This window comes from Drosophila mojavensis, unplaced genomic scaffold (genome assembly GCF_018153725.1).
Source record: "Drosophila mojavensis isolate 15081-1352.22 unplaced genomic scaffold, ASM1815372v1 contig_74, whole genome shotgun sequence".
Classification (NCBI taxonomy): domain Eukaryota; kingdom Metazoa; phylum Arthropoda; class Insecta; order Diptera; family Drosophilidae; genus Drosophila; species Drosophila mojavensis.
In genome coordinates, this window is record NW_025318899.1 from 19686638 (window position 1) to 19712672 (window position 26035).

General features: G+C 37.9%; 2 protein-coding genes across 3 annotated transcripts; both read right to left on the reverse strand.

Annotated features, from left to right (window-relative positions):
• Positions 1–1258: 1258 nt before the first annotated feature.
• LOC6583013 (larval cuticle protein A2B) lies at positions 1259–4074 on the reverse strand. 2 transcript variants are annotated; one of them, XM_032731489.2, is made up of 5 exons: positions 3983–4074; positions 3764–3909; positions 3269–3365; positions 2922–3149; positions 1259–1611 (listed from the first exon to the last, which is right to left on the reverse strand). In XM_032731489.2, exons 2-5 carry the CDS (start codon positions 3851–3853, stop codon positions 1463–1465), a joined length of 564 nt encoding a protein of 187 aa, XP_032587380.1. In that variant the 5' UTR covers positions 3854–3909; positions 3983–4074; the 3' UTR covers positions 1259–1462. The 2 variants fall into 2 exon arrangements, with proteins under 2 accessions (XP_032587380.1, XP_002008692.1); XM_002008656.4 differs by having other exon boundaries at positions 3764–3905; positions 3983–4072.
• Positions 4075–11134: 7060 nt separating this feature from the next.
• On the reverse strand, positions 11135–12545 carry LOC6583014 (cuticle protein 19). Its single transcript, XM_002008657.4, has 3 exons — positions 12458–12545; positions 12230–12364; positions 11135–12030 (listed from the first exon to the last, which is right to left on the reverse strand). The coding sequence occupies exons 1-3, from the start codon at positions 12470–12472 to the stop codon at positions 11650–11652; spliced, it is 531 nt and encodes a 176-aa protein (XP_002008693.1). The 5' UTR covers positions 12473–12545; the 3' UTR covers positions 11135–11649.
• Positions 12546–26035: the final 13490 nt, after the last annotated feature.

The following is a 26035-nucleotide window of genomic DNA, read 5'->3' on the forward strand; positions in this document are numbered from 1 at the left end:
CTTAAAAGTTCTTTGTTTTTATACCCTGAGCCCATTAAAAATGGAAAATGAGGGTATAATGGTTTTGTTTTATTAATAATGTTTTATTAATGTAATGAGGCACTCCAGTAGCCCCTTTGTGAGCTTATTGTCTTAGAAGTAAATAACTAAATGACGTAGCTAAAACTTAAGTCATAAAATAAATCTTGCAGTCAATTTGCTTTGATTTACATTAATTTTCATCGTATTCGTCACAATTCGCTTTCTTATAAATTATATAAATACAGCAAAGCTAAACAAATTTACATCTTACAAATTTTATCAAAAGCAATATGATATTAGGATTTGTAATTAATTTAATAGAACATTTATACATATAGGAGAAAATATATAAGCCGATAAACAAAACATATATAAAATATAAACGATACAAAATTTCAATTTACTTTAATTTAAGATAGTGCCAAATAGTCTGCTACATTATATAAGCTGGGCTCCTAAACTGTCTTAGCGCAAACACAAACCACTTGGCTTATTTAGTTAACAACGTTAAGCGAAGCTCATAGCAGCTGCAGCTTTGGAGCTGACTGTATTGCATACCTTATGGCTCAATAGTTAAACGGAATGATGTAAGTTGGTATAACGTATAATTAAATTGGAATAAAATAAACTGTAAAGTGTCTAAATATTTATAAAGAAAAAATATATGTATAAATAAAACAAAGAAATTTTAGGTAGATGAAATTCCTTATTAGTATAATTAGTATAAAAGCTTGTTCTTTCCTCATTAACACAAACTAACTGGCAGATATTCTAGTAAGTAAATTCAACCTCACTTTAAAGTTCTACTCTACTTTAAAGTTCTACTCCAAAGTATGGATCAAGTGAGAAACCAAAGAATGAGAGAGGATTGCACTACAAAAAAAAAAGAAAATGCAAATAAAATAAAAATCTGCAACATTTATAAATTTGTAAAGCAGCCAAGTGCTAGCAAATTATGCATAAATATTATAAATAACCGCTGGCATTGTAGTTTACATATGACATTGTTGCCATATGAAGAAGATGCCCACGTTACAGGTGTCTGCCGTAGATATGAATAAAATATTGATGTAGAATAGAGATAATTATGTGAGTTGAATAGAAAGCCAATAATTTTCAATTATTTATAAACGTTCTATGACAAGTGTAGAACGAAATCTTAGAATGATAGAGAAATAAAAATGAAATATTTAAACGCGAATATACTCCTTAAAATTTATTATGAAAATAAATAAAAAATATTAAAATTTCCTTTAATAACTTCACTTATGTATTGTTGAAATGTTTATTGTACAAAACAGAATTCACAACTTAATTTAACATCCACATCATTATTATCGAAGGTCTTTTTTTCAGTTTTCAGCTTTCATCCAAAATATATAAACTAAATTTGTTTAGGCCACTAAATAGCAAGTGTTTCGCGTTCTAGCTATGATGATACCTAATAGTGTGCCGCATAGGGACTAGTGTAGTGTCCGTAGTGTCCTGCGTCGTACTGTGGCACATATTCGTATTGGGGCTGGTTGTAGTAGCTGCCGTCGTCGTAGTCGTAGTGGATGGGCGCAGCAGCGGGCGCGTATTGCTTGGTGACTGTAAGTAATGAAAGGTAAATAGATATACATGCATATATATGTATGTAATATGATGCAAAATAAGCTACACTTAATGTTTGTACACTGCCCTAAGCTAACTTTGCAAAATGATTCGACAGAAAAAGTAAAGCAATGCTTAGCAGCAGCTGTTTGGCTCTTTACATTTTTGTAGTTGTTGATCAAATTTTTATTTCAAACTAGTTCAGTTCAGCTGACGAAATAATTTCTCGGTTTGTCACGAATTCGTAGGCACCAAAGTCAATTGGTCACAGGTGTTGTTGTTGTTGCCAGCTGAATTTCCTTTCAGGTATTTTGCACCCAACTGGGGTTTGAGGTTCGTTGCCTAAGTCTTTTGTGTTTTGCCAAAAGTCTTTTGCTTTTGTGTGCGAGGGCGCCCCTTATGATTCTTAAATATGAAAATGGCAGCCACAATCAAAATAATTTTCACATGCAGTCACAACAATAAAACCAACAACAACAATTCCCACGAGAATTCGCATTACGACATTGAGAAAAGATGTGGGCTTTTGGCTTGCAAATGAAAATGAAATGCTGAACATAATTTCCCGTACAACTCTTACACCTGCGCCCAAAGATGATGCGCTACTGTTTCTGCTACTGCTGCTGCTGCTGCTGCTGCATCTGACATAATTAGTGTGGGAATATTGCGGAGAATATGAGAGCAAAACCGCAGCTAATCTCTTGATCAGAGTTGAGGAAAACGTACTCTCATGACATAATTAACATAAGGTGCAGGGGCGTGGCGGCTGTTGTTGCATTAGTCAACTAAATGCAGGTTTTGTAAATTAACGTACATTTCACGATGCGATGATTCAATTTACATGCCTCAACGCACACGCTCTCAAAACTAATTGCGAATGCGAAGTGAACTAAAGCGTTTTTAATAATAATTTTTAAAAAATATATGGTTAGATATGGTATATGTATATGCATGTTTATGTATGTGTGATGGGAAACTGATTCAGTAGGCTGCATAATAATCGGCATCGGTAATAGCCTCCGCATCAGCGTTGTCATCATAGACGTCTGGGCGTAATTTGCGATATTGATTGTTAAAATAGTTGGCGTGACGCCTGAACAGCTTGAGCATGCGATACGTGTTCATGCCTAGAAAAGCAAGAGCAGCAAGTCAGTGTGCAGAATGCGTCGACTGATGCATAGAGAGTGCTACCACAACAACAACAACTAACTGGATGTGCGTCTGAGGAACTATCCATAAGCCTGTACAACCATTACGACTACGATGCAATAGATATAAGGATAGTTTGATGTCTGACTCGCACTTACCATAGGGCGCTGGCGAGGCGGCGACGATCACCGGCGCAGCCACTGGAGCCACATGTGGTTGGTAGTGGCTCAGAATTGGCTTGTGCGCCACAATGGGCTTGGTGACTAGCGCTTGGGCGTGCACAGTGGGTCCAGATTTGGTGACAACAGCGTTGAAGCCATGAATTGAATCAGCTGTGTAGTCCACGGTGCGAATGGAGCCATCGGGCTCAACCAGAGAGTATTGGCCTAAAGAAGAGTTTGATAAACGATAGAGATATATACATAAAATGTGTAAATGTGTGTGTGTGTGTGTGTGTGTGTGTGTGTGTGTGTGTGTGTGTGTGAATTTACGGAGAGAAACTTACCCTTGACAACATCGCCATCACGCGTCTCATGCTGTGACTTGACATCGCCTGTGCTGTGATCAGCAACGCCATAGTTAAAGGAATATTTGGGATGGTCCTGTAAAATTGAAAATTTATATTTTTAATGTTTTTGTTTCAAATTTAGATTTTTAAATATATTTATTTTCTTTTCAATTATAATAAAATTTAAATCTGGATTATCTCTATAGTTTTAAATTCAGTATTCCAAATATAAAATTTTTTAGATTCACAAATTATAATGAGAAATATAAAATTTTTTTTAACATCAAAATATAAAAATCTTATACAAATGTTATATATACATTTTATAGCATAAATAATATTTCCTAAACTTTACTTCGTTTGTATATTTATTTTTTAAGTTTTAACGAACGAACGATAGTATCGATACTAGCTCCAAGACTCATCCCTCTTTTTTGCCTCTCAAACTCGAATTATATTTCTCACACAATCACACATAAATCTCCAACTCACATAGTAATCCACAGCATATCCAGGACGCGCTACGGCTACGCTGGCGAACAGCGCCAGGGAGAGGATAACAAAGCACACGAAATTTGCCATTTTCTGGAGATTTTTTGATATCGTATTTTCGATTGCAAATTTGTTTCGATAACTGGCTAAAAGCAAACAAACACAAAAGGTTGATTTAGCGTAAGCACTTCACAGAGATCCTTAGATTTGAGGATTTACTTTTAGTACTGCAACGGCAACAGATACAAACAACGCCAAGTTCACCGGAATACTGTGGCTATTCTAGAGTCAAGTTGCCATTTAAATAAGCGCAAGAGCAGCGACGCAGCTGCGCAGCCAGCTCTTCAAGACACTGGGCCTTTTCTCAGTCAGTCAACTGTAGCGATGTCGACGTCGCAGCCACAGCCACAGCCGCTGCCGCAGCCGCAGTCAACGTCACTGGCGTGGTGAGTACGACGATTGCTTGGCGGGGGCCATGTGAATGAAGTTGCAGCATGAATCGGGATGTTGCTACACAAGAGTCGCTGAATGGGGTCGGGTTGTACTATATGTATGTATGTATGTCGATGTGTAAGTAGTGCAAATTGGCGACAGACTCGGCCATAGATCTCGAGCGAGCGCTGCATTGTGAATACCTATGTTGTGGCGCTATCCGCTGCCAGTCACTGCAGAATTGTTGGTGTTATTAATCATAGATGTTGTCATTAATTCCGCACGGCACAAACAAATGACTTGGGCCTCAAGCTAGTCAGCTCCAATGGTTGTGGCCCTAGACCAAAACAAATAGTGGCCAATAAAGCGCAATTTATTTAACAACTTAATTCAATAAAAAATATCTAGGCTATCTTAGCCAAGTTCAAGCCAATGCGAAACACACAAATGCAAATAGTGTAAAGAGCACCCTATGTAAAATTCTGACTGCCAACTGTTGTTACTTACTCCAAGCCACAGGCCTCTTCTCTGTCTCTCTTCCTCCCAGTTGAGTCTTAGCCATCAATGCCGAAGGTCAAGCACGGCTGACTACCATTCTAGGCAAGAAATGAAAGCAAAAGTTACGAAAACAAGCGAAAAGCAAATATAAAGATATGACACCAGAGCAATTTAAACTAATTTATATCTTTATCTATAATAATGCTGACTAGTGACTAGTGCTGACTCAATCAGTGATTAATTGACTGCTCTCCACTTCCATATAAACAATTATGTCAGATAACGCGCATTATATGTAGGCAAGCCATACCCAGGCTAGTTCTAATTGTTGGCCAGGTACAAGCGCAGGATTTGAAGTCGTTGCTGGGGTGTTCTTTGCACTTATTGTTCCCACGGGTTCCGGTCGTAATATATTGAATTAATTAAGCGAAAAAAAGGTGTAAGTTGTGGGAATGTAGGCGAGTGAATACCCTAGAGTTTAGGGTAAGGGGAGATTCATGATCATTTTGTTATATATCTGGAATGAAAATACGTTGTACAGCCGAGTCTCAATAATTTGTACCCCGCTAAATCGAAAATGGTGTTAAATCGGAACAAGTACTATCCCCTTGAATTTTTATGGAAATCGAAAAAAAGACTGATCCCCTTGCCAGAATTATAGCGACTCGACTGTATGTATAATATATATTTAAGAATAAACATTTAGTCAAAATGCCTTTCAATATTCCTAATAATTTAAATGTATATACAATATGTAGGTATAAAGATTGAATCTTTATTGATTATTATATTATAATAATTTATATTTCAATGAGAATGTGTAGATATCATGATATCCCACTCACGACATTCTCATAGCTGCCTAGCATAACACATGAACTTTTATAGCTACCCACTGCAAGGGTATATTGGCTGACCTATGTATCCTAACGTAGTTAGAGCATGTTTTTGTAGCACTTCAAGTCTGTATGTTTTTAATGCAAAATTGTTAATTGAGTAATTTGTCGTTATGAAGTGCATGAGAACTGAACAGACAGTTTATATCAGAGTAAACCGATCAGGAATACGTATGCGTTTATCTACTGATTTATTGCTAGCGGCCAATTTTCGCTTGAAGATAGCTGAGACAAATTTCAGCTTAGTCGGCTGAAGTTCAGTTCATCCTTGAACCACGCTGAGAACGTGCCAATTGAGGTTGGCGGCTAGCAAATTTATCAGAAATATTGACAAACCGCAAGACTCCCAGTCGCAATTGCAGCAGTTGAAAACAAAACACAGCAAAAATCAGCAAAAAAAAAAAGCAAAAAACAAAAAGCAAATATAACAAAAGCGTTAGTCAAAACAATTTGTGTGGCCCACTATACAAGATGATAATGTGTGGTAGTTTATGTCTGGGTCAGCGTTACGGACTGCCCTTTTTCACACAATTAAATACGACGGGGCGTACTAAAGACTTTAATTAGAGCAAGCTCCAAGTGCAGAGAATTGCGCGAAAACTTACCAAAAAAATCAAAAAAACTAAAAGAAAAAACAAATGAAAAATGAATGAAAAAAAAAAAAAAACAACAAAAATTAACCTTCAGCACTTGCATACAATTGTCTCAATGCGCTACGCCTCCGTTTTTTCCTCACTCCGAGGCTTGAATTTCCAATTCGACTTCGGCCTGCGGTTTGTCGGCAGCTAAAAAAAAAAAAAAAAAAAAAAAAAATTAAAGCTAAATACTAGATTAAGACAATTTGCATGTTTGTGAGCGCCGCCAAAGCATTTGCTACGCAGGCATGATAACTCGACTCTGGCCAAGACTCGACTCCGCTCTCAAGGGGCTGGGAAAATCTCAAGCGATTGTCGGCATTTTCCGAAGGTTTTTCATATGTAGCTTGACAGATTTTTAGCCACATATGCGTGGCTTCCTCCAATACGGTTGGACAGCCGTAAGTATGCCCAACTACCTAGAATGGAAACTATCATAATGTCTAGGCAGCAAAATAAATACCATTCATACATTCATATATGTTCATGTTAAATGTAGCGTGCAGCTAAACTTCAGGTTAATGACAAATCGTGCCAGCTGGGAGTGGAATTTAATATATGTATAAATAGTTTATTTCTGTGCGAAAATAAAAACATACTCGCCTTTAAGCATTATAATTAAGTGAATCGTAAAAATATGAAATGTGATTTGTTCGTTTGGGATTGAATCATAAAATATAATACGACATTAATAATAAAACGGAAAATGAATGAATGTGAATGCTTGTAGAATTCTAAAGTTGGAATTATGCTGTAGAACAGTGAAAAGAATAGGGTAGTAAAATATATGTATACACACTTATATAATAAATATACATATATGAAGATATATATGTATCATAAATGTAAATTATTTTCGTTTGACTAATTTATATATATACAAATATGAGTTGCTGAATGGTGAGATTTGCTGGAATTGAAGCTTGACTATTAGCAACAACAACAACAACGACAATGATGGCGACTTTGACTTGGTTTACTTTGGTCGCCTAATTTCAGTTTGTTTGCACAAACTAATTTGACAATGGGCAATGATCATTGCTGGAGCATTGCTGGGGAGCATTGTCGCTTGCAACACGCGACAACTTCAAGGTGCAAATGTTGCAAGTCAGGCCACGAAAACAGAGACAGAGACAGAGAGTGAGAGATAGAGAGATAGAGAGAGCATATGTACAGGCAGATACAAGGTAGTTTGTGTGGGTGTGGGCGGGCATCATTGTTGTCGCTTAGTTGGGTATGCTTCAGTGCTTTGGAGACTACCGCATCTGCAGTCCGAGCCAATTGACTGGCCATTGTTAACAAGAGATGTTTTTCTGTAACGCGCCATGAAAATGACCCGTGGCAAATGCGGCCGCTGTAATAAAATGCAAATTAATGTGCTTCCAGACCCGAGGAGGTGCTATAAATTTTCAGTTGTTTAGCGTGTGCTCCAGAAAGAGATGGAAATGGATTCTCGCACCTTTTTGGCCAATTTGTTGCAGACTGTTGAGCTGCCGCTGCTGCTGCTGCTGCTGTTGTTACTACTACAACTACAACTACAACTATTACCACTGCCTGTCATGCATCAAATTAACCCTCAAATAATCCAGTTAGCTCTCGTTATATAATTGATGCTGACAGGCGGCATGCATAACTACAAAGATACACATCTCGGCCAGCCTCCAGTGAATCCGCACAGCTCTTGAGCTGTTGCTGTTGCTGTTGAAATGTTTATTTATGCGCGGCAAAACACAAATCTCTTATACCTGTAATTATGTCTGCCCAGTTGCTTAGTGGCTCGACTATCCAGTCGTTCAATTGCTAAGTTGCTCATCTACTGGGCAATAGTTAATTATTAATGGTATTTTTCAATTACGCCGACAGATGCGGCGACATTTACATGGCACAGTGGTTCGCAAAAGTTAATGGCAACGAGCAGAACTAATATTAATACCATATAGTTGCACTTATTCTTAAACGAATACTCATAATAATGCAAATACTTATACTAATTTTCATATGTAGTAATACTATTGCTGGTACCAATACTAAGTCATACCAATACTATTAGTAACGCGAATGTGAATGATAATACTAATTAATGATAGATAGTACCATTTGTCATAGTAATACTAATGCTACTAATTATAAGTCATACTATATTAGTATTAGTATGACTTAAAATAGGGGTTTTTGGAGTACGCCGTATTTCTTATTAAGCAATGCTTAATAATGCTTAATAGTAATGCTTAATAATACAACTATTCATGATAATACTAAGACTAATAGTAAAACTAATATGAATAATACAAATACTAAGACTAATGCTAAACGAAAATATCTAATAATTATAGCGTATACCAGCTTAAATAATAATACCAATAATAAATAGTTCTACTACTTATACCAATGCTAATTTCAATACTAATTACAAAGATCAATATTAATTAATGTATCAACAAATAAACCACTGTGCACTGTGTCTTCTCATTTCAAACGATGCACCTCCAAAAGGTGGTCAGAGCTCTAAGAGCTTCAGTAGCCACAGCCGCCGTATGTGATTATCTATAAATTGTATCAACGACTTTGACTGTCGATGCATATCTGAGACTTGTATCTTGATGGTACGCGACAGACTACTAACAAAACAAATCCAGTCCAATCCAAGCACGTGTTGACGGGGGCAGGAGATGCAGCTCTACTTGAATGTCAACTACTCGCATCAATTGGCCAAGTGCAGCAAAAAGTAGTTAGCCAGTGTCGTTTCAATGCTGAAGAAGACTCCAGCAATGCCGCATAGCTGATATTTCGCTCACATCTTTATTTCGTGTGCTGCGAATGAAATGTGGTTATGAAAAGGTTATTGGAGCAGTGGCTACCAGTTTTTGCTTACATTTTCATTAAATTTTTGCTGGTCACTGAGTCAGATGCTTAGCTGACTTACTTAAGCTTTACTTAAGCTTTGGGGTATTATGCATAAGTAAACACTGGGGCGTTGGGTTTGCCAGCTACCGGCACTTCCTTCCGGCATTTCCTAGCAACGCGAAAAACCCAATTGAGATGACCTTAACTGTTAAAGAACCCGGCCAGAGGGCAGCTGCCACAACAACAACAGCCCGATCTCTCAGACGAGTCGCTGTCTAATTAATGGAGTGCACGTATAACTTATTTTAGGTGTTTCTTGCTTTACTTTTTCCATGTATTCTTTTTGTGTTTTTAGCGCACATTTAAACGCTTCGCTGGGTTTTGATTTTCAGTCTATGATAAATACGAATTTTTGCGCCAGTTTTCAAGCGACTTGAGCTCTTTATTTTTTTGTTTTTGTTTTTGTTTGTTTCTGCTTTTTTTCTTTTTGTGTCCAAATATCTGCGTTCATTAAGAGATCAATATGTCGCTTTCTTGTTGCTGTGGCCTGCTCAGACATAAAAGTGACGGAAATGCGAAGATTTGTGGATGGCGGAAGCAACTAGCTCGGCTCAACTTTTTGTTTTAAATGTTCATAACTTCTGTTACTTACATAAAGTTTCGCCCACTTGGGAAAAAGAAACACAATCACCTGTCTAAAGACATTTGTTATCAATTATGAACTGCTCAGTGGCAGCATTTATGTATCAAGTGCAAGTCTAATGGCAAAGCAATGTAACTTAATTGTTCAAAATAAATATAATTAGATAATTTTTTTTTTAAATATACTATATATATATATACTATACTATATTTGAAATTTCCCATATAAAGTTCATTTGCTCAATTTTAGTTTATAGTATTTTATTAAAAGCAGTCAATTCGTGTGTTATTTAAGGTTTGACCAACTAAAAGGTTTGACCAATTGAAAGCTTTTTTTTTTTATAAGAATTTGAAGATTTTGCTTACGCGTTTTATCTACTAAATAGAAATAACCTTCTGCAAATACACATTTAAATTATCTATCAAATCTAAACCTAACAATCTTCATTAAACAAAATGCTCATAATAGAGCAAAAATAAGATCTGAGTGGTTCCTAAAAACTTAAATAAAAAAAATAAAAAAAATAATAATTTTATGGAATGTGGAATGTAATTCACAAAATATAAAATCCACATTTTTCCTAAAAGTAGATTTAAAAAAAATTTTAAATTTTGTCAGCCTAAAAGTATGATAAAGAAAAATATTTGATTTATTTATTGTATTTAAAATTAAAAAAAAAAACATGAGACATGCGAGATACTCAACTAAATTAGCTTAGTTAGCTGCAACAATTAAGAATGTGCAATACATATTTACAAATCAATATTAAATTCTGCTACTATTAGATCTAATCTAATTAATCTAGTCTTACATTTATGTATGTGTGTATGGGGGATAATAAAATATTAAAAATTATATATACATATATACGTAAAATTAGTTCAACATATATTATCCTACTATATTATTGTTATTGTTATTATTATTATACTATAATCAGGTTAGCAAAATTACTGATAAAAATATGATAATACACAGATAACATTAATATGTTATATAGATAATTGTAATTCTCAAGAGAATGTTAAATCACGCTCAGTCTACCATGTTTATAAGACGAGAGACAACTGTTAGATGAGTCTGAGGAAAAGAAGTGCATTCTTAATTTATTCATGTATGTAAGAATAAACATTTATGATATATTCTTGATACTAACTTTCAAAATGGTTACTAATAAGGTATTTGTACCTAGCTGGGTTCTTAGCTAACCCATAATTGTCAATCATATGATCATGATTATGATCATGAGCTGGGCAATTATAAAATGAGTAATGTATAAAATAAGTATTGTAAATTATGAACAATTAACAACCAATCGCTTTCGCATAAATTAAATGCTGAGAACTATCTGAAGCTATAATTATGTGCTATACACATATTTATAGATATACTCGCATCTGCTGGTAAAGTAAAAGTTGTTCAGTTTTGGTTTTCTGTAATTTACTACAGTTTATATTTATAGCATTTTATACAACTTAAGTTCTAGGCAGAAATTATGAGACATGTTACAAGATATAAATTCCCAATTTATATTTGTGTATGTACATTCCATGCGGAGTTCTTCTGTTCATCATCATCTTCTATTTCATGATCATCTTTCGTTTATGCAATTACGTGGTTCGTGGTTTTGTGGGCGTGGCTTTGTTGATGGGCGTTTGTGTGTTGGCGGTATATACAATAAGATAAGTTTAATGCTGTATGAGAGTGTATATGGATGTGTAAGTGAGACAGAGACGGTGCATGTGTGCGAGCAAGATGGATGCCATTTGATGGTTCCGTATCCGTGAACTTGAGTGACTTGAGTATTGAGCAGGCGATGCTGGAAGCCAGGGCGCATTGGTTAAGTCGTCAACGTGTGTTTAATAAATATGAAAGAATAGGCATGACAAATGGGATGCGGGAGGGTGGGGAGCTGTATGAATGTTCCAAGCTGATTCCTTAGTAGTGGGCGACATGCGCGTGGGCATTGTGGGTGGCATAGCCGTAAGCGGGCACAGCAGCGGCATGATGTGCCACAGAGCCACCATAAGCCACAGCTGGAGCGGCAGACACATGGTGAGCGATGGCAGGAGCGTGGGCCACCAAGGGAGCAGCATGGACGGCGGGCGCAGCGTGCACAGTGGGCGCACTCTTGTGCACGACAGCGTTGAAGCCATTGTGATCATCGGCGGTGTACTCCACGGTGCGCACGGAACCATCAGGCTCCACCAGAGAGTAGGAGCCCTTGACAACATCACCATCGCGCACCTCATGCTGGGACTTCACATCGCCGGTATGGGAGTCAGAGACGCCATAGTTGTAGTGGTACTTGGGATAGGCCTGTCAAGAGATGAGAAAGAGAGAGAGAGAGAGAGAAGATTTAGCGTCAGCTAGGCACGAATTTAAGATGCACGCGATGCCAATTGGCCAATATGCTAATTGGCTAATGGACAATCGTGAGAAAACGCGCACTAAATGTCAGCATGACATATGACCCTGGCACACACAGCATTAATTATAGCTGCTGCAATTCACTTACGTGATAATCCAGACCCTCATCGTGGTGGTGGCCATGAGCAGCATAGCCCAGAGCAGGAGCGGCGGCATAGACAGCGGGACCGCTATGCAGGACGCCGGCAGAGGCGATGCTCACAAGAGCCAAGCATATCAGAGACTAGCACCAAAATAGAGCACAATTATTATAATACAGACACACTGGACACAGTACTGCTGGCTGGCACTGTAGGTAGCCACAGTAAGCACTCACTTTGAAGAAAGCCATTTGAAGGATTTAGAGTTGGGATTTGCGGTGGCTTTATTTCCTGGTTAGCGGCGCGTGTGTGCGATACGTTGAGCGTAATTCAACTGATAACTAGAACCCAGAAGGCAGTCTCTTTTATATCCGAAGACAACGCCCGAGCGATCAAGCCAAAAGCCACACGATTACCCCCGAGCCGAACGAGCGAACTCAACGAACGACGACTGGTCGAAACAATTGCCATTTGCAAGTAAAGCTTAAGAAGTTGCAACAGCATTAACAACAAACTCAACAACAACAGCAACAACAGCAACAACCACAACAAAAGCAACAACATTAACGACTATAGAGCCGGCAGCAAAAAGCGACGTCAACGCCGACGCTGACTGTGAAAACGAGAGTGAAGTTCAGTCAAACGTCAGTAAATGGACTGCGCTTTGTTGTTGTTGTTGTTGCTGCTATTGTTGTTGTTGCTACTGCTGCTGCTGATATTGTGGTTTGCGTCTTAGCTTTAGTCTGCATTAACGAACATTTCTTGGTGAATGTGACTCAAAGTTGACTCTTTGAAATTTTTGGAATTTGATTATAATTATGTCTGATAAAAAAATTATTAATTTTATTTGGTTTAATATATATTGAATTATAAGTTTTTTTTTCTTTTTTTTTTTATTACATATAGCAATGTACTAAATATTACTATAATATCTTAAATGTGAATTTGTGTACATAATGATACCAAAATATAAAAGCTATAATATCAAACGATCTTGTTGAGAATGAATACAATTTGATCATATATGAAATAACATAATAATATTAATATAATAATATATAAATAATAATATAATTTAAAGAGGATTTACGAAAGAATAGCCTACCTGCATTCATATATATGTATATCATATATACGTTTATAATCTGATATAATAAATTATCTATAAATTGTTAAAAAACTAAATTAACACTTGATTATGTTATTATTGTTAGATAATAAAGTGAGTAAACTAATTGAATTTTATACAATAAACTTAAAGCCTCAATCAATTTAAATTTAATAGCAAATTATGCATAATTCATATATATAAACATTTTATTTTAACAAATCAAAATATTTTATATTGTAAATCAGGCAATGCGATATAATTACTTTGGCCTCTCCCTAGCAAAAATTTCAACTAAATGAAAAACACGATGCAAAAAATATATATATATTTATATATTTATAAAAAAATATATATATATTTATACATTTTTTTCTAGCTTGTAACGTACAAATATTGTATACATATATATTTGTTAATAAATTGAATGAAGCAATGGGAACTAAACATTGTCTGGTGGGCGGAGGTGTTGCCTCTCATAGTGTAACGTAGATTGCATGCGCTCATTGTAGTTGTTGTTGTAGTTGTTGTTGCTGTCTATGCTGGCATTGCATACTTCGTGTTCTTGTGCTTCATCTGCTGTCACGCCCCTCGCCTTCTCTTCTCTCTCACCTGATCGACCTCCTCTACAGCTCACATGATTCATTTATGCTTGTGGCATACTCCGCGTACTTTTGATTACCATGTAGGTCGTTCGGCTTATTAAACAAAAAATGCTTGCGCAAAAGAGCTAGCGAATGTAGGTGGTACGTAATAAAGGAGGAGGAGACTGAGAGACCTCATACAATGAGTGTGTGGCCAGGGGTCAGTTTACCGTACTTCATAGTGTGTGACACTTTTGTTTGTTGTTGCTCTGCTTTGCTTATTTAATTAATTGTCTTGAATTAGTAGCTCCAGCTGTGACTCTGGCTTTGGCATCAAATCAAGAGGCAGCCGGGCAGCGGCGACAAGTCTGGGGTTTGCTCTGCATGGCTGGCCAGCGTGAACTTACAAAATTGTAGCAATCGATTCAAGGTTAGCACGACGACAACGTGCAACGGCTCACTAACTGTCGCTACAACAATTACTGGCAATCGCAGTTGTAGATCTCATTGGATTTGTAGAGCTAAACAGATTTGTAACAGTTTATTTGCCATTTTTATTATACCATACTCTTGTTGTGCCATAGATAATCCACTATGATCGTCTCTAATTTTTGTTGTTTTGTATGCAAATTGTCAATGTATTAAGTACGTATATTTATATTGGAGATGCAATGAGTCAGTTAGTCAGTCAGTAATTCCGTTAGTCCGTTGAAGACAAAGGGGCCTATGGTATGAAATGAGTTGCAGAGAATCATATAGGTTTGAAGAAAAATGGGTCTTCAAATGAGTTACAGAGAATGTGTGCATAGTCCAAGGTTTGTATGTCTGTAGTTTTAATTGGAGTTGTATGGTGCTCTATAGCGATGTTTTGTGAAGTTCTTTATCAGAGAAAAGGCTCTGCATTCAATTTTTACTATTTAATAATTTTATTATTTTAATAATTTATGTTCCAACAAAAATCAATCCAGTATAATATAATGAATAAATTACAAGTCAATTTTTGAAAATTTCCATTTCTGCATAAGCCTTAACATACTTGACTGAAAAATACCTTAATTAATTAAAATACCAAATTTAATTTCGTTTTGTAGTTTCTTCTTCTATTCACTAGACTTTACCAATTCATTGATTGATATGTGAAAGATTAAAGCACATTGAAGAAATCTTTTTAGCTCTATACAAGTCTTACTTGATTTGAGATTTTCATTGAGCAATATATTTCCACTGAATCATATCAGCAGATCATCTCTGTTTGTTTACATTGCTGCACAAATATGGCTTTACAACCACTGTGCCTGTGCCTCTGGACACTGTGCTGTGTGCTGGCAAAACGCCCAGAAAACGAGAGCACGATGACAATTAGAAACGTGTTTATTGTTGTTGCCGTTGCTCTCATTGCTATTAGAGTTTTGCCATATTTTGCGCTTAGTTTTCATATAATTATACGGGCCATGCGGCAATTGCTTACGTCTTGTTTTGCATTAGATCCGGTCCACGAAATGCACCAAGCTAGAAGTCCAGAAGCAACGAGCCAACATAGCTGCAATCCGATTCATGGAAACGAGCAAGCATGAACATAAAGGCAGGCAAATCGACTCTCTCGTGATGTTGGATGCTGTCTGCGATTGGGCTTTGGCTGTTATGGCTGCGAATGGCAGTTAGCGCTGCAGTTAAACATTTGAAACTCGAGCATATTTCTAGTTGCGGGTGCTTGACTCTAGCAATTGTTGACTTATCTTGTGCGATTGTGCGGCAGCCAGGTGAGTCGGCTACCTGGCGGCTCGTAATCTCCATAAACTTACCATCAGACTTCAAGTTGATGCTGAGTGCTCGTAAAATTTGTTGCAATTAAAGCAATTTGTGTGCGTTGCACGCTATTGTTGTTGTATTTGTTGTTGTCGCTGCTGTTGATTGAGTGGCAAATTTGTTGTCCGTTGTTTTGTAATATATGCAAGCTCGTTGCCTGTCCGCGAAAAAGTAATAGTATATGGTTTGAGCAATTGTATCAGATCACTCGGGTAGTCATATTAACCAAGATATGAATTAAAATAATTGTGTGGAAATTATGATAAGCAGCTTATTGAGGCAAATCATTTTCAACTCAACAATTGCTCTACGAATAACACAAAGGAACTGCATTTGAACATTATTAATTTGTGTACTACGCGGCGACCTTGAACTGCGGCTGCGAATGGAAATGGGTAAATCGATGAATTCAAATACCACAAAGATTGACCAAAAGAGCATACAAAAATCATTCATAAAAGCGCCGACGAGATAATAAATAATCGGCTTTAAAGGTGTTTCACGAATATGCAGGTCATTATCAAAATGGATTGTGTGTGTGTGTGTGGAATTTATATGGAGTTTCAAAGTGTACTTTATCTGATAATCTGTATGCTGTTAAAAGTCTCTTTGGCTAGTCGAAAGAGCTAAGAATGTTTCTTGGTATATATGTATATGTTTATAAAGAATCTGTAAATTTGGAATGTAGTTAAATGGTATTTAGTCATTCAAGTATTATAATAGAAATTTAATGAGAGATTTTTCATGATCAATAAATTTGATTAAACATATGTAAATTTATGTTAAATCGTAAATTTCTTAAGAAAACTCCCCAATTCAATGAATTGAAAAGCAAAGTGCATTCGCTATAAGGTCAGCATTCAATAGCTATACAATGTCTCATTGTTATTGACAGCTTTTCTTCTCGCCCAGCATTCAATAGCAAATTGAAATTTCGTTGGCTTTTCTGACAGCTTAATGTCAAAGTCAACGCAGCTGTGGGCGTGGCTGATCGGCCGTTCAATTACATAGGGCGCACAGAAAAGGCTTAGATAGTATAATGTAATCTATGCAATTGTGTCGAATAGTCGATCACGACGGCCTTGTGTGACTGTTAGGCAAATGGAGTGGGAGTCGAGGAGAAGGGGGAGCATTATGTTGTGGCACGGCAGCGGGAGCCAACGTTCAAATTTCCATGACCACAGCGCCAAAGCGAGCCCAGCTCCAAAAGTGGAACCGACCCATTGCCTTACGAATCGGGGAGACTTACAATTTGTGTTTTGTAGGTTTGCATTTTAGTTGCTTTTCGCAATGCTGCACACCCATCGACCCGGCCAGTGGGCGTGGCAGCTGAGCCAACTTTACAACATTTCCGTTTTTAAAGTTTGCCGTATCGAATTCGCTTCTAATAATTGTTGGCATTATCATTGTTTGTGCTCATTGTTCTAGTTTTTGGAAAAGGCTGCTTGGCTGGCTGATTTATTGGCTCCAGTTATTGTCTAGTCCATTGTTGGGCCTGCATGTCGATCTGCTGATTGCTTAGCGCATTGTTTCGACTCTGAAGGCTGGCCATGTCCAGCTGTCCAACTTTTAAAAGCCGCCGCCGTCGAATGTTAATTTTTCATTACATTTTGATTAGGGTGCCAGAATGTCGAAAGTCGTAAGAGTATATATAATAGAATTGACTTGGGTTCCAAAAAATGAGAGATCGACAACTTCGACTAAGATGTAAATTCTAGCTAAGCCGGATTTACCATTTAAAATTTGTTGGGCACCTAAATGTAGTGAAATATTAAAAACCTTGGAAATAAATAAAAATAATGAAAATAAAATTTTTTTTTTAATGAAAAGTTAATTAGTAAACTGATGTTGCATTTGCTAGAGGAGCCTGAACAACTGTTGCCTGGCATTGCTTGAACAGTTATGAACGTCGCTTGACCGTTTGCCATTTCCATTTTCGCAAGTTTTTCCATGCAATTTGGTTTTCTCGCCTGGCCAAGAGCCGTTGTTGGCTGCGTGTTTGCATAGTTTACCTTCAGTAGAGATCTGCCCCAGCAGTTGGACACGCCCAAACGTCCCTATGCTTACACGCCCAAACGCCCACACGCCTGTAGCATTTTATTTTCACATTTTCAGGCGTCTCGTTTTGGGTTATTTATGCAGCAACCCTTCGGCCAGGCCCCGACCACACTTTTAATGCTATTTGCTTGCCATTTGGGCCAATAAATCATTTTGGGCGCAGATAAGTAATTTTTTACAGTGTTACGTCTACATTTTCTTACCAGCGCGCAGCTTGTGCACTCAGCTTTTCTTCTTTTTCAATTTTTTCATATATATATACATTTTTTTTTTTTTTTGGTTCTTTTTTGTTTTCATTTTGCTTCCGTTCCGTTGGCTTCTGCTTTTGCTTTCACATCTTACAATGTTTTTCTTAGTGGCAATGCGATTTTGGGGTCTGTTGTGCCCTCGTCTTGAAATTCCTTTCCACAGCGGAAAGCAGGACTCTTGATTCATGACGCTGCTGTTTGGTCCAAACACAGCTCGATAGCTGAATGGTAGCTACATGGCTCTCAAGGTGGGGCCGGTTGGGCTCCTCCAGAGGAGTCGTCTGCTTATTGTGCTCTTGTGCGTAAAATTATTTGTGCTGCCTTCCCGAAACGTAGGCAAACGTCGAGTACACTTTGCTTTTAAATGACCTTTATCGAAACTGCGCAGCTATTTCAAATTTATCATAAAATTGCAATAACTGCTTTCCGTCTCTCTCTCTCTCTCTCTCTCTGTCTCTCTGCCTCGCCCTCTCTCTTGGTCACTCAATCTTGTAGTTTTCCATTCATAAATAGTCTTGAGAAGCAACAAAGGAAAGCAGCTTTCGAATAAATGTGAACTCTATACTTTCATTGTGAATTCATAATTGAGTCGAAAACAAATACGAATCCTGGTTGTAAAAAGGGAATACGCAAGCTGCTTTACTGCGGACTGAAGCCTTTAAGCAGCATACTTAAGTCGGCTCTTCTTATCTTTAAAGTTTTGCGGTCGCGTGCGAACTGACATACTTTGCAAACTACCCACCCGGCGCCATATTTGCCATATTTGATTAGCTCTGGGAACTAGTTTATGTTTGTCATTTGCTGCCGCTGGCAAAATATTAATATTAATGTAATTTTAGCATCTGCGCTTAGAAGTGCCTAAATATGCCCAATCAAGCGTCTTGTAGTTAGCAACACCTGCGGATATACACGGCCGAACACACTGTGCATGTGCATGTGTGTGTGTGTGTGTGTGGGTGTGGTTGTGCTTGTGCTTGTGTGTGGGTGAGTGGTTAGGTGGTTTGTTGGCTGTATACTTAGGTAGCTTGAATGTGTATCTCACGAAATTTCACAGACAATTTGTTTGTGGGCGTTGTACCGGTAAAGTGGCACGCATTAAGCGGTCTGATTGAAATTTACGCCTGAAAGTTTTTGGGATTCTGTGGTCGTGTCTTTGTTAGGGGTGTGTCAATAAATGCGCCAGCGGGGAGGGGACGCCTCCACATTAAAGCAGTTTAGAACATATTCTTGTGGACAGGAGAGCTCAAGAGTGCTCGCTATGAGCTGCTTGACATAAGGTTAAAAGGGAAATAAATAAATCATGCTGATATTATAAGTTGCCACCTTCTCCGAATTCGTGTCTAAAATTAAACTACAGAAGTATTTGATTTTTAAATTTCAATTCTGCTTTTTAGCTTTTAACGAAGCCACAGAAACATTTAAAGCTTAAGTTTCCGCTTCCTGCCGAGCAAGGATTTGGCATAGTCTGTTCGACAGGATTGCCAGGCGAAATGCAATCAAGGCGCATGGTGAATAGGAAATAAGACTGCGATGTTAATATTCTACCAAAAACTTACCACAATTGTGTTTGTTTGCGTAATGCATGTTGCTTGCTGCTTGCTGCTTGCTGCATGTTGTTTGTTTACCTTACCGAAAGTATACGTTTATTATTCCGAGCTGTCAGAAACGCTCGGCGCACATTTGCCAAGTTATTTCCTAAACTGACTTGATGCAAACCGCATTTTCAGTTTGTGTTTTCCTTTCTTCAAATAACGAACTCAACTTGACATCGGCCCTAACCATTTGGCAAGAGCAGCTGCTGCTAGCAACAGCAGCCAGCAGCTTATATAGAAAAACTTTTCTATTTTGTGTAAGAAAAGTTTATTGAAGCTTGTTATTTTTGATCTAATATAGTAGATGTTATAAAGGACTATATATACATTTTAAAAATATACATATATTAGAGACTAATTGATAATATTTTTAATGTATGACATCCGGCTGGTCTAACTTTTGGCTAACTCACAGAGCCAAAACATGATCTGAGGCAGCCAAGGCATGCAGAGTTCATTACACGCTTTTTACCTTGACTTTTATGCCATTTATTTGCATATGCCAGAAGCGACCAACTTTGGCTTACAACGTTTTTGCTAAAAACGGAAAAAGTTCGACTCAAACTTTTGGCTGCATGCAAGTTGTTTCATGCCTCATTGTTGGCCATTTATATTGCTATCCAGCTATCCAGTCAGAGTTGTTTTATGGCTTACACTCATTATATACCATTGCGTCTAAAATATGCGAAGCAAATACATGCGTAAGCTCTGATGACTCTGCCAGTTCCGGCTCGGATCAGAATTCGTAATAATTAGCAAATTGAAGCCAAACTGACCGCAACTCGTAGGCATGACCCACAGAGATGTTGCTAATTTCTGCAACATATTAAACGTGATTAATATTTTCTTGGACTCTTTATTTTTCTGCCTTCGGCTTGTTGCTCTTGTTGTTGTTGTTGTTGTTGCTGTAGTTGTGGTTGTGGCTGTGGCACTCGTATCCTGCTGTGCCCAACATTTTCGTTAGGGCTCCTTATTAATGAGCCCTGTTGTGTCTGGGCAGGACTCGGCTATTTGTTGCTGTGTTGTTGTTATTTATTATACGAGTATTTGCCGCTTTGCCATGTTGATTGCGTTGAGGTTAAATGCGTTTACTTTTTGTATCGCCCCTTTCAGCTGACTTGCTTTACGGTCTAGCCGCCCCACCCGAAAATTCGGACCATAAAGGCCAAACGGCCCCAAGCGTTAAGTGTGTTCTCATTTGCTTTATGTGGAATGGGCCTTAATTAATATGAATTAATTTAAGTGTTAATTGCAAGTGGATGGGTGTTCCATACGACTGCCGTCTGAATAGCTACACATACACTGAGCGAAAACTAGCATGCAATTGTGTCTCAACTTTATCTTATTAGTCTTCAAATGAGATTTCTTTAAGTATTTCAATTTCAGTTTTATTCTTACTTGCGCCTTATGCATGTTGCTTTAATGGCTGCCTTTCATGTATAGCCCGAGCGAGGCCCATCAATCACGGCGACCCCGCCCCATCTTCCCCATATTGTAATGTATTGTTGCAGCAAAAGGCGATAAGAGCATTACTCAACCGAGTTCGGTTAACGTAATTTAGCTAACGACTTAATAATATAATTAACTGGACCAATTACAGTGTATACACTGGCAGGCCAATTGCACAATGTAGTACCTAATTCTTGCAGTGTAGCAGGAAAGCTTTGAAGATGTTTATCATCTTGGAATAGCAGCAGCCGCTTTCAGTTACTTTGCTTTCAAATGTTTGCTAGATTTTGTGTGATTTTTAGTGAGACAGTCAAAGATTAGTGAGAGGCAAAGGCATAGTTCGGTTGATTTGCTTTGTGGTGTCTATGTAATTAATATTAGGTATACGCCGTGCTTGACAGCTTGCCGTTGTGCATCATGGCACGTACTGAAAAAGGACACGCAGGATCCTCGCTGCCAGCAATGTCAAGTCAATTTTTTTTGGCCAACAAGGTGAGCCCTAGGACGATCAGAGGAGTAAATAATAAATAAATATTTACGAAAACGTTTCGGCGGCAGGACACGTACTGGGGATTAGCTGAAGCAACAGCACCAAACGCTGCTGCCAAGACGTGCCGTCTATCTGCCCAAATCTCTGACCAAAACTCAGCACAGAAAACTTTTCTAGCTATTAAACTTTAAAGATGAAAGTGACAGCTGCCGCAACTGCTGTTACTGCTCGGACTTCTGCTCCTGCTCCTTCTCTTGCTCCTGCTCCTCTTCGTGGTAAGGCAACCGAGACCGCAAGCGCTGACCCCCAGCGGCAATAACCGCAGGGAAACGGCCTAGGGATTGGTTGCCCGCATAGATTTACAATCAGCTGCTGCCTCTGCCGCTGCCGCCGCTACCGTTGCTGCTGCTGCTGCTGCTGGTTGCTTGGCTGGCATTATGCCACAAATCATAAAAGCGCATCTAGTATACACGCCAGTTACGCGTGTTCTTGTTCTTGTGTGCGGCTCTGTCCTTCTGCTTTCATTGCTGTGCGTATACGTGATATTTTATGGGTCACTCGTTTCGCAAACGTCTCATAATTTTATGGCCACGCCCCAAGCGTCCACAATTCGATTCTCTGGGCAACAATAGCAGCCGTAAAGCCCTGCTTGTAACTGTTACTGTATCTCATTACAGTTGATTTACAGATTGGATAAGCGCGAAGCTATTGAAATATTATCAACACCTTTGTCTGCAGCGTTGGCCTTCTCTTCCAGCTAATGGCACTCAAGTGAGGGCTAAGATTTCCACGTCTGCCTATTATGGGACAGGAGTGGGACGTGGCAGACTCAAGAGAGCCTTTAGAACGAACTCAGTAATTACTTCTGAATGACTAAGGCATGTTAATTATCAAATTTGAAGACAAAAAAAATATACAAATTTAATATATAATATATTGGTATTAGCTATAAGTGCTAGATCGACTTTGGTCTACTAATTTCTAATATAAATTTTGTTGTCTGAAATGTTTTGAGTTTGAATTTGATCGAAGACTCATGGATGTTTAAGCCAAAATCGATTGACTTTATTATTTGTAGTTCATCAGAGCAATATGCCTGCATATATGGATATTTTCGTTAAGCGTAAAGGAAATAAATATTCAAATACAGCAAATAAGCTTGTCGAATGCAGAGATTCAATTAGTGAAATGAATTCATTTTCACACTTTGTTAAATGCCAAAATATGGAGGACTGCTCACAATGGAGTCAAACATGCAATCCTTTTGCAGAACGAAGGAAGCATCTGCATGATGGACTATTAAATACTCATTAATGCGAAAAACGAGTTCATGAACTAAGGTGAAGAAAAAAGCTAAGAGTTAACGTTATAGTCATTGCATTTATTATTATAAGAATTATTATTATTAATTTATTTTTATTTTTATTAAAACTGTTTTTAGTATCTGCATGTTCACCTGTGCATATAAATTATTCAAGGCTTTTAAGTCTTTTTGCTTGCCACCTCAATATTCACAATTTTTCACATCGCTGCGTGTTCGAAGCACAAAAACACTTCATATACAATTAAATGTCTAAAAAAGATTGTGTGAAAAATTCGAATGCTTGTAAAATAATTCAAGTATTTTTCATATCGTCCACTCACTGAGAATGCGTAACACAAATAAAATAAAGTATAATAAAAGAATTAGTAGGTATTCATTATAAAATACAAGCATATGGAATATATTGTCTGATATGCCAGAGGCAACAAGTCTTTATTGATATCAAATTTATTGCAATATTTACAGAGTACAGACAAGTCTGACATTCTCAGCTTGTTTACTATGCTTACTTTGCTGTGCACTTTAAAATTCATGTGCAATTTTCGCAGCAGGCAAATAATTTATTGATAGATGCTTTTCGACTTGAGTAGCCCTGAGCAGGAGACATTTCGTACAGTGCTTGAATTAGTTGTGGTAATTTTAATACATTTTATTGATGCTCTTTCGTTGAAATGAAAATCACATTCAGCTCTTGATTATATTATTAAAGTGTTGAAATTAAATACTTCTAGCTTAACTCCTTAACTTGAAGAGACGTTCAATAATTGAAAATCATATTGCGAGTGGAGTGCACTGTGTAAATGTTTATGGGGCTAGCAGCAGCCATATTTGAAAAGTAAAATTGAAAAGAACACCAACGGAAGCCACACACTTGAGGAGATTGCACAGAAATTGTGTGCGAAATTAAAAAGAGCTTGATGTTGAAATAAATTGAGCAAAATAGTGGCAGCTACTTAAGTGAAAATATTTTTTTTGGCGCTTGTAATAACTTGACTGCTGCTCTGGTATTATGTCCTCCACCGGCCGATGGAGGGAGGATACGAGCCGAAAAAGAGCAATATGAAAAGGGACTTAAGTACAGAGAGTGTTGCGGCTTTGGGTGCAGATGCCGGCTGCCGGCTGCTAGCTGCCTCCTGCCTGCTGCCTGCTGCTGCGCTACTATATAAGCATTTGGGAGTGGGCCATGTCCTATGGCTGTGCTACATTCATACGTTTTCGATTAAGCGGCTCTGGACTGGTTCGACGCTGGCAGCCAACAAACACTTGCCAAAGGGAAGCGGAAATTTACACAAAGACAGGATGTAGCAGAACTTGCAGTTGTAAGTGGCCAAGCTGCAGCCGAAATGAGGCGAAATTGCAACGTGCTAGCTGAGGCGCCGAAAGGCCAAACACGTGGCTGTTGCCTGTGCCGTGGCGGCTCTGACTGACAGGCCATTAATTTTGGATTACCCGAGCACTACAGGCACCGCCACCAAATCCGACGGCTGGCGGGCCCCAGCCGAACGTACAAATTCACAAGCTTGCGGCTTGCCACTTAGCTGGGCTGTTAAGCATTTCATAATGCCCTCAACATGCCTAGTTTTCTTCCTTTCCATATATATTTTTTCTCGTTGCCTCTTGGCCAGGTCGTTAACGTTAATGACAACTTAAGTGGTCATATATAATTTCTGAAAATTACTTCTACCTGTGCAACAAAGTGGCACAAAGCAGCAAACTGCGCTATTATTGCAAGGATAATAAGCTGCAGTGCGAGGATTGCTGTACACGTAAAGTAAAATATAGCTCGCTTTTAATTACAGCTTTTGGCAAATTGAATGGCCAAAAACAATATTCAAATGCCTTAAAAGTCAACAAGCAGCTGAAATCAAAGGTAAAATCATTTGGAATGAATATCATTTGCATTGCAAGTCGTCCTCAATGCCCGAGTAAACACTTGGTCAGACTTCAAAAGTTTCGGCTAGTTTAGTTGGAAAAAGTATTTACTTTCCTTTTCGTGCTGTTCGGCATAATGCGACGAGTGTGTCAATATTAAAAATATTTCACGGCTGAATACGTATTGGCTTTCATCAAGAAAGTCAAGAGCTGGGTAAACAAACAGTTCAGAGGAAAATTTAAGAAAATAAATCGATATATGAAATAATATAAATACAAATAAAATATGCAAACACAATTGAGTCTAAGCGAATGCAAAATACTCTAACGCTTTAATAATAGTAGTTTAATATACGAGCAGGTTTAATGTATTCAAAAAATCGATCAAATATGCCTCGGTATATGGACTATATTATTTACAGGCTTATCGGTAGAGGAGAGCGAAAATATATAATATATGGGGACTTGAACAGTTATTAATTTTGCACGCCCACATCAGGCAGTGAGTGATATATACTTTATAGGATAACAGAACTTTATGTAGCTTCCTGGACAGACTATTTATTTTATAAATATTGTGATAGCACATTTTCCATTTCGTCAAAATGCTCGACAAATTATAAAAGAGTATCCACAAAGGGCAAATAGATAGCCTGAAGGATATATTGCAAGAAGTGCACATACACAACATAAGTTATAGACTTTAATAAAATTTTAAATAAATGAGTTCGGGCAAGAAAGCTGTTATATACATTTCAAAAAGCAAAAAAATGGTTGAAGTGCGTTTTGGGGCATCTTAAAAATATAACGTATACCCTTTGGAGCCACGTAACGCATTCGCCCAGTTGTCCAAACTACTTTCGCCTAATTTATCTTGTTGTCAGCCTGGCAGCAACAAATGCAGCCGCAATAGTTGAATTACTTCACATATAACCGAACACCCACACACACACACACAGATAGAGGAGCACAGAGACACACAGACTCATGGGCAGGTGGCGTAAAGTGCTAGAAAGTGTAACTGGGTCGTTGGTAAGTAACTAAGTAGGCGAACTAAAAGCAAAAGCAAAAACAGCCGAGAAAAGTTTTTCACTCGATGTTACAGCTTTTTTGGGGCCAACGAGATAAAATGGACACACCTTATGTGTTTTCTGTTCGGGGCCAAGTGTGAAATAAAGTGAAGAAAATTGCAGGTAGCTACACACACACACATACATAGGTGCCTACCAACTGCTGCCTACTTATAAGCAGCCAACTCAGCCTGAGCGAAATGCCATAGCAAT